Genomic DNA, 13,654 nt, shown 5'->3' on the forward strand with positions numbered 1-13,654 from the left:
AACAGGGAGAAGGGACAAGATTAAGACCAAGTAGGCAGGCCCTTGCAATTCCAGCTTGAAGGGAGGTGGAACAGACACAGCTCCCAGGCAGCTCGACAGCCTGTAGCCGCACTAGCTTCCCTCCTCCAGGAAGGTTCTGGATGCCTTTGTGAACAAGTGGCATGTCTGAAGGGCCTCCTGACCAGCAGATGGCTCACTCTTCCCCAAGAAGGAGATGCTGGCACTTGACATTCTTGTCAAGCTTCAGAATAACTCAGAAACAAAGGGGGGAGGGGGCATTTGCCCAAAACAGAAAAAAAACAAAACTCTTTAAATCTAGCTTAACAACCCGAAAATACGATAGAAAAAAGTGTGTCTCTGACCTTATCTGTGTCTCCGCTGTGTCTGAACGGTGGTCTGGTTTGCTTGGACTTGGTTGTGGCTTTATCCCCTTCTGTGTCTGGCAAAAATAATCCACCACCTGTGGATATTTTCCTCATCTTTTATGATAGAGTAAACCAAACCAGGAATTAAACAACCACTATAGACTGAATTCAGCACTGCTGCAGAGAATGTGCTGGTCCCTTATACAACCATCCTGTGCAGCCGTACATTACCCCATTGATCAAGCTCCGTCCACCATGTAAGGTGCTCTCTCCCCACTCCCGTGCTTCTGGGCTACCCACTGCCATTAACAAAACCACAGCAAAAGGAAAATAAAACAATTTAGCAAAAATCTAAACATTCAACTGGAGTCGGTTCTGTGACATCTGCTGGGCCTTTTCCTCTGTCCTTTGAATAGGTTGGAATGTGCACACCTGGCTCCACCAAAAGAGGCACAGCTTAGGGGCAGCTTGGACCCAGCTCAAGTCTGAACTTGGCAGGTTTCCTGAGCCTGCCTAGCAGAGCAGGCTGGAGTAAAGGTGTCCCAGGGCTCTCTGGAGAAGCAGCAGCAACACCACACCTGGCTCTGGTGCCCTGGTCTCCTCGGAGAGGACCCTTGAAGGAATGGCACTCAGCAGAGTACAGGCCCTGTTAACAGTGCAGTGCAGCAACATCAGCTGATGCCTTTCTGCTGGGGACCTCTGGACAGAGATGATCCTGATGCTTGGCAGTGATCCGTACACAGATAAGCCTCTGTATGAAAGGGAAGTGAACCAGGAACCTGGGACAGCTGGCCTGAACCTCAAGCCGCCTGGGAGCCCGCGCTTACTTGGCATTTTCTGAGACTAGAGGGAGTGGAGTGTGTAGTAACGGTGGTGCTGGATCTTGCTGCCTCTGAAGCTCCATCTCTGCAGCCCTCTGCAGTGCCACCTCCACCAGCAACTGGAAGCTGCTGAAGTCATCCTTGTCCTGCTCTGGGGGTGTGGGTGGTGGCGTATTGAAGAGTCCACCTGTGGGGCTTCCAGCCTCTGCCCTAGTCAGCAGGGTGAGTGTGCTACCAGGGGTCACCAGGGCCTTGGGGGATTCCAGCTCCACTTGTGGGAAGGACGCTGCTGGCTTTTCGCCTTGGCCTGAGTGGAGTGGCATGGAACACACAGACAAGGAGAGCATGTTGGTGGGGGCTGGAACAGACACAGCCAGCAGGGAGGGACTGCTGCCCCTGGGGAGAGCCACATCTGAGGCCTTACCCCCACGGCGAGAGATGGTGAACTGATTAGGGTCTTTGCCATCCTTCCGAAGCATGTCGGGGAGAAGGCGACGCCGGGCATTGATGAACCAGTTACATATCTAGAGAGAGTGTTAAGAGATTTATCCGTTAACTCCATTCAAAACAGCTACAAAATGGTCAGTGTCCCAGACACCGAGACACAGCACCAAACATCTCAGACAAGATGTTGGCCAGTGGAATGGTGGGGCAAAGGTGTGGAGGGTGCGGACTCGAGAAAGTAGTCTTCAACTGAAATCTAGGAGACAAAAGGCAGATGTACCTATTTCCATAGGTTCAAGGCCAGCCTGATTTACGTGAGTTCTGTGAAAGCCAAGACTAAACAGTGAGGCCACATCACAGAAGAGGCTGCAGAGTAGCTATGAAAAATGCTGAAAGCAGGCATGTGTGGCTCAGCACAGTGTTGTTATTAAAGATCACCCCTCAGGGTGAGAATTAGTTTTACTATGAACAAAGGCAGCCACACAAATTACTGCTTTTTATTTTTGAGACAGGGTGTCACAGTGTAGCTCTGGCTGTTCTGAATTCACTACGTAGTCCAAGTTGGCCTTAAATTTTGCTTCTACCTCCTGAGTACTAGGATAAAAGACCTAAGACCCTGTGCCCCATGTGTCCATTATTTATCTTTTCAGAGCTGAGGGTTACACCCACAGTCTTGCTCTTGTTAGGTCAGTTATCACTGAGTTGATCCTTAGCTTCATGGTTCTTTTTCTGACCTCCTTTGAGTATAACGTTCTCAGAGGGTAATGGCTGGTGGTCTGGCTAGGAAGTGGGTGCTTGTTTCTACCATCACTAGTCTGAGTCCAGACCTGGCAGCCAGGACACTGAGACCCTCCCACCCAGTCTACCTTCCTAACTCAGCACCATGCCTTCCTGCCCTTCTGCGGGTCAGCTTGTGCAACTGCTTCGGGCCCTGCTCATTCAAAACAAAATAACAAAGCACAAGATAACCTTTCTAGATGCAAAGATGTGTAAGTCCTGTAGGGTGGGGGGCGGGACTAAAGGAGAGCCAGGTGCTAATGGCACATTCCTTTAATCAATCACAGCACTTGGGGGGTGGAAGCAGGTGGACCTGAGTTTGAGGCTAGCCTGGTCTACAGAGTGAGTTCCAGGACAGCCAGAGCTGTTAAAACAGAGAAACCCCACGCCCCCCTCCAAACCTCAAAGCAAACTTAACCTCCAAAGAATGATACACCTTCTACACAGCACATCCCCCTCTTCTTGGAATGCTTTCTTGCCTACCACTGGACCAAGGCACAGGCTTTGCACCTCCTGTGCGGATTTTTCTAACAGCTGCTACTCACTGAGCACAGTGCATCGGACTTTTCTTCTGTAGAAATGAGTCGGACCGCCTCCAGCTTTCCCGGTGAACACACTTGAAGCTCAGCCTGGAGTAGGCAGAGTCCTACTTACAGGACCCAGATCGTCACTCCTCTCCACATCTGTCTCAGGACCCCAATCAGCTCACGGTAATCCCTAAAACAGTTGAGTCAGAGCCCCCCACACGTCCCCCCTCTCCTTTCATATCACTGCTTGCCTGCTATGCTTTAGGCCAGTCACTGGTGCCTGCTGGGGCTGCCATCATCTGGTTGTGTAATGGCAGTAAAGAAACAGGTGAATGACCACCAGGACATGCCCAGAAACAGGAAGGAACAGTATACAGACCTATGAGATCCCTCTCTAACTGCTTCCTGTTGGCAAAGAGCACACGGCTGGGCCACTGCTTCATAACTAGCCCAGAAACAAAGAGCAATCACAGGCCAGGCCTCTACAACTATGAGAAACTAAACATCAGGAAAGGCTGATGCTGAAACAGCAGTAAGGGCCAGGGTCAACCACAGGAGCACTGACTGAGGCGACAGTAGCAAATGCTAAAGGGTCGTTGAGTTAATGAAGCCAGCCATGATGGTACACACCTGTAATGCCAGCAGTGAGAGGCTGAGGTAGGAAGCTGGGTTCAAATGTGAGGCCAACTTGAGCTACTTAGTAAGACCTTGCCTCAAACAGATAAATAGAAGGACGAATGTTTATGAGTGTGCGTTGTCTATGTGGTCCTTGTTATTCAGGAGCCTGGGCAGAGAAAGCAACCCAGTAGGAGAGGGGGGATGGGAGTAGGGCGGAAGGGGATAACATTTGAAAGGTAAATACAGAGAATATCCAATAAAAATGAAAGGGAGAGTGGGGTAGAGGGAGAAAGCAAGCAACCCAGTAAAAACCCCAGTTTAAGAACAAAAAGAAGAGGTCATGGTGGGTGACGAATTCTGTGTGAGGGCTGATGCCACTAGTTGGGATCACCATGTGGTTTGACAAGTTTCACGCCCTAGGTCCTTCTGTCCTAGTTCATTAGCAGACATGTTTAGAACCTGTACCCGCTGCCGTAAGAAGAGAAAGAGCGGTCAGGGGTCTTCCTCCTTAGAAGGCTGCAGCAATGCCTCGGACTTCCCTACATCCTGTTTACAGCAGAGACCCAGGCTCTTGTCCTATCTTCTGGCCCTCACTAGTACTAGGCTTCTTTCTTGACATATTTCTCGAGCAAGCTCTCGGGTATGGTCTTCTCATGAGATCTCCACCATGTCTAGGCAAAGGGACAAGACACCTGTCGTGACAGACTGAACTGTAACAGCCAGCTGCAAGTTAACCTGACAAGCATCTGTGGTCCCTCTCCCCCTCTCCGGTCCAGCTTCAAGAATCCCAGCCCCTGGGATTCTTTATCTCTCCTCACCTTAGGGCTTTACACACAGCAGGCACTGGCAGTTAGGCTGGATCCTTTACAAAGGGGGGCTGAAATGCTGGCTGGTTGGAAGGACTGACATGGGTGTCTTGCAACCGCTCTACAGACAGTGTTAAATCTGTATACAAGCCTGGGAGGTAGGAGGCAGTCTCCCCAAAACCTTACAAAGGGGAACACAGAGATGAAGAGACATACCCAAAGTCACACTGCCTTGGGCTGCAGAGCTGGTTTTACAAGCTGATCTCTAGATGAGAGGTCTCCATCTTCTCTCAACTGCCACAGGGACAGTTAAGTAATCCTCAATCTTAAAAGCATCAGTCCACCTGCTTCCCACCTCCCCCAGTCACCTGGAATAGGAGCGTGCATTTGTCTCCTTTCCCTCTGGCTGTGAGGTGGTAGGAGCAGGAAGGGTACCAGCTACCAGCTGTGTGGGCACCTAGCCCAGGACACACATTTACCTTGTTCCAGATTGTGTGGTGGACTGCTTTGTCATCTCCTCCCACAGAACTAACTGCACATCTGAGGGGGATGAGAGAGCAACCCCTAGCTGTATGCAGGGCTGGGGACCCGCAGCAGGGCTTTATTAGGGAAGCACTCTACAAACGGATCTACATGATCAGCCCTTTATCACAGATGCACCTCGCCATTCTCTGCCCCAGGACTAGGAACTGCCCCAGGGCCAATCTTATCATGTGTTCTACATAAGTGCCCCATCACTTAGCTTCCTCCCTAATCCTTGGAAGGACTTGTTTTTAAAGATTAATTAATTAATTTACATAAGTACCGTAGCTGTCTTCAGACACACCAGAAGAGGGCATCAGATCTCATTACGGATGGTTGTGAGCCACCATGTGGTTGCTGGGATTTGGGTTCAGGACCTCTGGAAGAGCAGTCACTGCTCTTAACCGCTGAACCACCTCTCCAGCCCCAGGGATTTAAAAAAAAAAAAAAAAAAATCTGTTAAAATAGCTATTTTCAATCTGCTTTATGAATTTTAGGCAGGGAGGATGAAGTGGAGTCGGGAAAATGTTTTTGTTATTAGATTTATTTATTTTCCTTTTTTAGATTAGGGTCTCACATCTCACTATGTAGCCCTGGCTGGCTGGGAACTTAACATCTACCTGCCTCAAATTATTCCTGAGTGCTAGGATTAAAGGCATGTACCACCGGAGGCAGATTTTGGATTTCATTTGAGACAGGGTCTCTATAGCTCAGGCTGACCTGAACTCGTGGTAATCCTCCTCGTAGATGTGAGCTGTTACCTCTACCTGGCAATACCTGTTTTTAAACAAGGGCTTTAGAGAGTGTTGGGATTCTGTAAACCCCACCCCCCTCAATTACCTGGCAATAGCCAGGTATGCTCCACCCCAGTGACCTGACAAAGGGGATGCTTGCCCCCTCCGCTCTCTCTTGCCTCCTGGCTCTCTTGCTCTTCCACCCCATCCCTACTCTTCCCCTTCCCTTCCCCCCCTCTCACTCCACGTGCTCATGGCCGGCCTCTACTCTATTCCCCCCCCCCCAATAAACTCTATTCCCAACATGGGTCCCCCAGAGGCATCTCCCTTGCCCCCAGGCCTCGCCATACCTCCATGGGCTATATGCCCCCCCCACTCTTTTCATCCTTCCCCTAACACTGGTGCTGAAACCTGAGACGTCATCTTTTCTCAACATTGGTGCCCCGTGACTTTTCCTTTCATGGGTGCCCCGTCATCTTTTCCTTTCAGAGAGCTGTTATGCAGACTTAGGAACAGTGGTTTATTTAACCTGTTCTGGTGAGCACCAACTGTTCTTCAACTGTGTCACACAGAAGAAACAAACTGCACCTGCGCCAGGGGAAAGGCCACGCCTTTCTCCCCCAGGGCCTTACCAGAGGAATAGCTATGCAGCGAGTGTGCTCCGGACTTGGAGGAGCAGGTCCGCCTTCATCACAGTACAGAGCCCTCCAGTGCAGCCCAGGTGGTGGGGAAGCTAAGAAATGGACTCAGAACCCTCCAGGCAGTCGGGCTTTGACAGTCTCAAGGACCCTGACAATCCTCCACAACGCAGCAGTTGTATTTGGGGGGGGGGGGTGGCTGGGGGAGTCTTATTTTCCCAGTTGCCTTGCTCAGGACAAAACCTGGCAAACCATTTGTGACTCATTCACTGACTTGCTAATGACATGGCTCCAGGGCAAGTAAAAAGACACGATCAAAAGAGATGCCCCAGGGAGAAGAAACCAGCTTGGCATAAGCAGAGATACCTGTTGAGGCAGTGGCTAGTTCATTTAAAGTTCCTCCTTTGGGGAGTGTGGCTTAGTGGGAGAGCTTGGAAACAAATGTTCCTGAGAGCAAAGGAAACCTTAAACTAAATACAGACGAAACTGAGACCCTTCCCAGCACCATTTCATTCTCTACAGTTGCGATTACTTAGCTCTTTCCTGACAGATAAGGATTTAAAAAAAAACACCCAGAGTGGAGGATTACAACACACAGAACTAAGGTGGCTACTCCTCACACCCACTGTGCCACCTAAATGCAGTAAGCTAAAGGTCCTAATGCGGGACGCCCAGGTCCTGTGGAAGCAGCGTTAGAGGTGGGGGATGAGGGGGATCCCAGGTCAGAGTAAGGTAATAGGGTACACAGCAGGAGTGGGGGGCAGAGATGAGACCTCAACAGGTGATTGAGTGACAGGTGGCAAAGGGAAAAGCATGGAATCAGAAAGTTGCATTCCAGCCAGGCATGGTGGCACACCTTTAATCCCTGCACTCTGGAGGCAGAGGCAGGGGAATCTTTGTGAGCTACAGGCCAGAGGCCAGTCTGGTCTACACAGAGAGTTCCAGGACTGTAGGGTCAGAATGACCTGCCCCCCAAAACAAAGAAAAGAAACCCACTAAACAAACAAAAAACCAAAGATAGCAAGCCTCCCGCCCACACTGTGGTGGGTATACCTTTAGGCCCAGCACTGGGAGGTGCAGGCCGATAGATCTCTTAATGAGACAAGGTCATCCAGGGCTCCACAGCAAGACCTTGTCTCAAGAAACAAACCCAAACCTTATATTCCATAACACTCAAGGGAAGCGTATACAGGGGCTGGAACTCTCAAAGGAGTGTGAGAAAGGGCAGGGCCGGCTGGAACTGTCAGCTTCTGCTTAGGTACGCGAGGCGCACGGCTGAAGCCGATGTGAGGTACCCTTTAGGGAGTGCCAGATGGTCTTGTCCTAACTCTATGCTCCAGTGGCTGACCCCTGCCCTGTGCTTGGATGCCGGATGCCAAAGTTAAGCCATGGCCCTGTAAGTCCCACTGGTCTCTACAAGGGTACCGGAGCAGGTGGTAAAATACACTACAATAGATTTAGTTACTTGGAAAAACTGGCCTTATAGCTGTGTGTAAGAGCAAAGATGTAGGTTTTAAACTCAGTTTTATATTTGTACTACACACTTATGACACAGTAATTGAAGTTGAAGGGAGGCAGGGCGACGGGACAGTTGTTTTGTGTGGTGCTGGGGAACCCTGATCCTTGGTGTATGCTATGGCTCCCAACAGGAGGCCAGAGGGTTCCAAAGAGACACGCGCTTGATGAGAGTGAAGCAAAGGAAGGCCAGAATCGACCCTGGATGTTCATAACCGAGGGCCAGTCCCAGGAAGGACTGCAAAGGAAGCTGGGGTGCTCTGAAGTCTGGACCCCATCTGAGGACACTGGGGTCCCTTGGAGTGTGTGTGAAATGATCTGACCTGTACTTTTGTGACTGAAAGATAAAGGGTGGAGGCAGGTGGACCAGCAAAGGCTGCCTATGCGGTTCTGGTCCCTGACTCTAAGCCTTCTGGTTTTGTCTATGTGTCTCTAGAGCACATAGGTTCAAAGACACCTTCCAGGCAGTCCTGCCAGAGGTCCCAGGCTCTGTGTTACCACGTCTCCATTGGTTTGTCTTAATATTCATCAATCTGTAAACCACACCCAGGCTTAATGTTCCTTGAAAGTATCCCAGTAGCAGGAGCTGGACGCAGGCATTAAGTGTGAAATGTTCCCTGCTGCTGAGCACCCTAGCTATGAGCTCCTGAAGGCTGAGAACAAAGAAGACAAGCACCCCAAGTAGTGTTTGAATTCTTGAGAATGCTCCAAGCTGCTTTCCATTGTCAGATGAAGAAGCGACAGCCACAGACTGGCTGAGGTCCAGAGTCCTTGTGAAAAGGGTGGGGTGACAATCAGGTCCGATAACTTGAGTCTAGAACCTGTCTCAAGACAGACTTGGGTTAACCACTGTCTAAGGCGTAGATCTAGGTCACAGGATTTTTACAGGCTGACCACCTGTCATGCCTTTCCACGGAAGGAGGAACAGAGGTGGGAGGCCTGGGAAGTAACAGGATCAGGTGAGGTAATGGGAGGAAGGGGCCAGAGAAGAGAAGCCAGAGGCGGCCTGCAGGCTCACGAAAGGAGCAGTGAGGCCAGCAAGCCGGGAAAGGACTCTGGTCTAAGCCAAGGGCCTACCGCACAAACTAGGGAGCTGACAGCCAACCCAGACCTAGAGCGCGCTGGTGGGTCAGCATTATGCAAACAGCAAACCCATCTGCTAGTCGACAGGACAACTGAAAAGGGACACAACTTCTAGCACAAAAACATCTCAAGTGTGCCCCTGAATGTGGTTCACAAAGGTCCTTTTATATCCAGCTCAAAATGCGTTCCTCCTAACAGTTCCACTAGGCACAGGAGAGGAATGTATAACTAGCCGCCTCCTCTTCCTTCTGAGGGCTGGGATCTCAGGCGTGTACCAGCTTGTCTACCACCAGCTCGGTCGCTAAAAGACCTTCTCTTTTGCATCAAGAAACTAAGAAAAAAAATTCATGGGCATATGTGCACTTGCAGAGGCGAGAAGCCCTTGGAGCTGGGGTTACAGGAGGCTCTGCACACCTGATGTGTGCAGAGAACATGGATCCACAGGAAGTGCTCTTAATTCCCTGCTCCTGTGCCTTTTTACCTTCAAGGTCGAAAATAACAACTCCTCGTCCCTTTCACAAGGGCCAAAGCTGTAAGCGCAGCCTCAGCAACCTCACTTTAGTGTCTTTCCCTTGGGGCCAGGAGTGGGCTTCTCATCTTATCCCAGCAGGGGTTACGATAGACCAAGGCCACAGGGCATGGGGACCTGAGCTGGTCCCCTCTTACCTGCAGCACAGAGAGGTTGGTCTGTCCCGAGAGACTTAGCTTCTCCTGCTCTGAGGGGTAGGCATTGTAGCGGTGAAGATACAGCCAGTCCCGGAGGATCTTTACTGACTCCTTGGGCAGGTTCCCCCTGCGCTTCCTCTTGCCGGTCAGTGACAGGAGACCTTCATCCTCGCCTAAGTCGCTGTCCGACATGGTGCTTAGGAGCTAAGCTGGACCTCTGGGGAGCCTGGGGCAAGTGACAAAAAGGATCGAGATAACATTACCACTTAGTGCCTGTCCCCCTTTCCTTGGTCTCCTAGTGAGTTCATCACCACAAGCAGGGTTCATAGTGTCACAGCCTGAACAAGCTAGATGAATCCTAAATGCCACCAATTCACGGAACAGAGAGGGATTACTGAGACATGGGCGGCACCTCTTTGAAAAACAGAACAGGACCAGAAAGAACTACAGCTTCCTCCTGTGGTTCCGAGACAGTCTCACTACACAGCCCAGGAAGACCCGCCTGCTTCTGCCTCCCCAGTGGCAAGACTTAGCTTGAATTGTTTTCCAGGCCACCCTGAAAACTTGACCCCTATTACCTCACGTGACTCTGTTAAAAACCCCTAAAAGGGGAAACTTGCAATCTCACTACTCACTACTCAAGAGAAACGCACACCTCGTCCCAAAAGGTAGAAGCGATCAAGAGATCTCCAACAGATGGCCGAACGAAGCAGCCATTTGGCCATAAAAAGAAACACAGCGGGCCTGCGGAGATGGCTCAGTGGTTAAGAGCACTGGCTGCTCTTCCAGGAGGCCTCAGTTCCCAGCACCCACACGGTGGCTCACAACCACCTACAGCGCCAGTTCCAGGAGATCCGATGCCTTCTTGTGACCTCCGTGTGGTGCATTCATACACTCACACACATAAAACAAAGTAAATAAATTATAAAAAGAGAGTACATTCCTGACGCTTGCTACAACATGGATGAACCTCAAGCAGATGCTCAGTGAGAAGAGGCCGGTCATAAAAGACCAGTTACGTGTTTCCATGTGTGAAGGGACGTCCTTAACAGACTGCTCCACAAAGTAGTTCAGCAGTTAGCTGGGGTGAGGATAAGAAGGATTTTGGCCTGTTTTACTTTAAGCCACACCACATCTGCAGAGTCCTGGTAGGACAGAAAAAGGAGGCAGATCCTCTAGATTTGGAGTTAGACTGTTGTGAGCCCTAAGTCTGTACCAGGATCTGAATCCAGGCTCTCTGTAAGAGCCATCTGTCCAGTCTCCCCCACCCCTGCCCCAGGTCCCCATTCCTGCTTATTTTTACAGTGATTTTCTGGGGCTGGAAGAGATAACTCAGCACTTACGAGCATTTGCTGCTCTTACAGAAGACGTGGGTTCCATTCCCCACACCCACACGGAGGAACATAACTACCCAAACATCAGTTCCAGGGGATTAGATGCCCTCTCTTGACCTCCGAGGTGCCAATGAAAATCCAAACACATTAAAAAAAATTTCCACCATTAAAGATTCATTATAAAAGATTTGGTATTGGGTAAATTTCCCTCCTGACCCACAGGTGGGCCTGGTAACTCTTTGCTGTGTCCTGCCGTGCGGGCCACCTGCCGCAGGCCACCGTGCAGGGCAGTGGGGAGTGAGTCATTCCTATGGTTGTATCTTAGACCTTCTTCCTTGGTCTGTCCTCTGACCTGGTCCCAGGCTTAAACTCAGAATCCTGACCAATGAAGTGCGGCTCCGGTCTCGGCTTTAACTTCCACTGGGCTGTGTGATCCTAGTTAAAGGTCCTCCTTTCAGAGTTTGAAGCCCTCCTCCTCCCAGGTCGGTGAAGGAAGGTTTCTGCCTAGATAACTCGTATCAGCTGCCTCTCCAGCAGACAAAGTTCCAGTTCACAAAAGCAAAAGAAATTTACATTTTAATAGCACAAGTTCTAGGCCAAGGCTGGGCTAGAATCTCAAGGCTCCTCCCTTCTCTGCCTTTTAACAGCTCCAGAGCAGGCCTAGCCAAAAGACTCTGGCATCTCCCAGGTTTTGTTTCCTCGACTTGGGCCTGAGCCCAGATCTCTGGGCTGGCTAAGCCAGACTTTCGAGGGAAGGGTCTACCTTCAGCCAGGCCACCTGGAGGTGAAACGGGCACTGTTTACTCAGAGGAACACAAATGGGATGCATCCTGAGGGCAGACATTTCGGCCACCACGACAGCTGAGATACCAGCTCAGAGAGACAGCCCTGGCCGTGGGTGACAAGTTTACTCAAGGTTATCTTTATGAATTCCACTCTGGCTGTGGGCCAGAATCCAGTCTTCTGTGTGCGGCCAGAAGAGCACCCCTCAAAGGGAACTTTTTCCACCTAGAGTCCTGCACCCTAGGGCTGTCTACACACACACACACACACCAGTGATACCTCAATATCCCTCATGCTCACAGCCTACACATTCCCAGAGTTTTACAAACGCATACAGCTTTACACCCCATACCTAGGACCGACTACTAAAACTCTCGAAACTAGCCTAACTCCTGCACCCGCCCACCCACGAACTCCAAGTGAACTGCCCACCCACGATCTCTCCGACCCAGGAGCACGCACGTCACCACACCGGCCATCCATCAGTTTTTACACTAACTGGGTTATTGGAGGTACCCCTTGGACACTGCACCCCATCAATCTCCTACACACTCCCACAACACCATCTGCAGCCACTCCCACAGGAACTTTCTGACAACTCGCTCAGCTCCAGATACTCTCCCCCGGGCCGCACACTGAGGCTGGAGTTCCCAGCAGTTCACACAAAGCGCGCAGCCTCCCCCGCGGCCCAGACGCAGCGGAGCACATGGCTCATGGGGCGCCGACGAATCCGCCGGCACTCAGGGCACCCTCACTCAACTGTCCCCCACCAGAGTCACCGTGCGTGCAACAGCTCCCCTGCCGGCCCGCCACCCGGCGCTTGGGAATGAGGGGAACTCTGCAAGAAAGAAAACTCACGTGTCCATATTGGGACAGAAAAAAGTTTAGTTCCCAACCCCTTCCCTGGTACTCCGCGCAAGCTGACTCTTGGGGCGCGGGGCCGCCGGAGCGTGCGCGCTCGGCTTTGTGCTCCGAACTCGGCCCAGAGGGGGAGGGGAAAAGAGGGGGCTGGGCTCCAACCTCCGCGCCGCCCCCCCAACTCTGCGCCCAGACTCCATGTTGGCCACCCCCCTGCATCGGGGACGCGCACAGCCCCCGCAAGACACCCGGCTGCCCTTCGCCTGGCCCAGGGGTCCCGGCGCGCACAAACTTTCTCCGCGTCGCCAGCCCCACGCGCCCCACAGCCTTGGCCCGCCCGGGAGTGACAGATGCCTCGGAGACAGACTTTCCTTTGTTCCAAAGGAAAGGGGAACTCGCGCGGGCTCCCAAGCCCTCTCCGTCGGAGCCCCGCCCGCGGCCCCCACCTCCAGCTGTCACTCGGCGGCCCCCGGTCCCGCTCCGCCGCCGTGCGGGAGGGGGGTGCTGCCGGCGGTTAGCAACGTGCACTTTTGAAACCAAACAAACCCGCTCCCCGCGCGCTCACCCCGCTGCAGGGCTCCGGCCGCCCTCTCCCAGACTGGGATCTTTGGTAGCCGACCCCTCCCTCAAAGACCCCGAACAGGACCCCCCCCGACATTCCACGCCAGCGCTCCGCGGTCCGGACCCACACACCCCCGGGCTCACACACCCACTGTCGCACGCGCCGGGACGACGCCCCCTCCCCCGCCCCGACGCCCCAAGAAACTTTCCAAGTTGTCCGCGCGCCTCTTCTCGCGTCCCCAGCCCTCCCGGCGCCCCGCACTCACCTTCCCCGGCGGCTTTCCGGCCCACGCGGCCTCGGTGGGGTGCGGGACAACCCGGCCGGGGCGGGGGGCCACGGGGGAACGCGCCGCGTACCTGCCGGTCTGACACCCGCCTGACAGCTCGCGGCTGGAAAGCACCTCGCGACCTGACGTCAGATCCCCTCTCCTCCCATCGCGCCCGCCGCACCCTCCCCCACCGCCCCGAGGCAGAAACAAACTTTGTGCAGAGCGTGGCCAGCTACGCCCACCCTCGGGGGCGGGCCCGCAAAGCCAGGGGGCTTCGCCCCGCCCACGCGCCGGAGGGGGCGGGCCCGCGGCACCTCCTTCCTGCGCCCACCC

General features: G+C 52.7%; 1 protein-coding gene across 2 annotated transcripts; it reads right to left on the reverse strand.

The window, feature by feature from the left end:
- Nucleotides 1–1,109: 1,109 nt before the first annotated feature.
- Nucleotides 1,110–13,418, reverse strand: TGIF2 (TGFB induced factor homeobox 2). 2 transcript variants are annotated; one of them, XM_080924786.1, is made up of 4 exons: nucleotides 13,319–13,418; nucleotides 9,517–9,742; nucleotides 1,611–1,710; nucleotides 1,110–1,493 (listed from the first exon to the last, which is right to left on the reverse strand). In XM_080924786.1, the coding sequence occupies exons 2-4, from the start codon at nucleotides 9,706–9,708 to the stop codon at nucleotides 1,189–1,191; spliced, it is 597 nt and encodes a 198-aa protein (XP_080780912.1). In that variant the 5' UTR covers nucleotides 9,709–9,742; nucleotides 13,319–13,418; the 3' UTR covers nucleotides 1,110–1,188. The 2 variants fall into 2 exon arrangements, with proteins under 2 accessions (XP_080780912.1, XP_080780911.1); XM_080924785.1 differs by having other exon boundaries at nucleotides 1,110–1,710.
- Between the last annotated feature and the right edge of the window lie 236 nt (nucleotides 13,419–13,654).

Source organism: Micromys minutus, assembly GCF_963924665.1.
Source record: "Micromys minutus genome assembly, chromosome: 11".
Classification (NCBI taxonomy): domain Eukaryota; kingdom Metazoa; phylum Chordata; class Mammalia; order Rodentia; family Muridae; genus Micromys; species Micromys minutus.

What these genes read in the sequence shown, in the direction of transcription:
- TGIF2 (XM_080924785.1), bottom strand. Translation starts at nt 9,708, where the DNA reads ATGTCGGACAGCGACTTAGGCGAGGATGAAGGTCTCCTGTCACTGACC. An exon ending in CCAACCTCTCTGTGCTGCAG is followed by an intron (nt 1,711 to 9,516) that starts GTAAGAGGGGAC and finishes CACTCTCTCTAG; the next exon opens with ATATGTAACTGGTTCATCAA.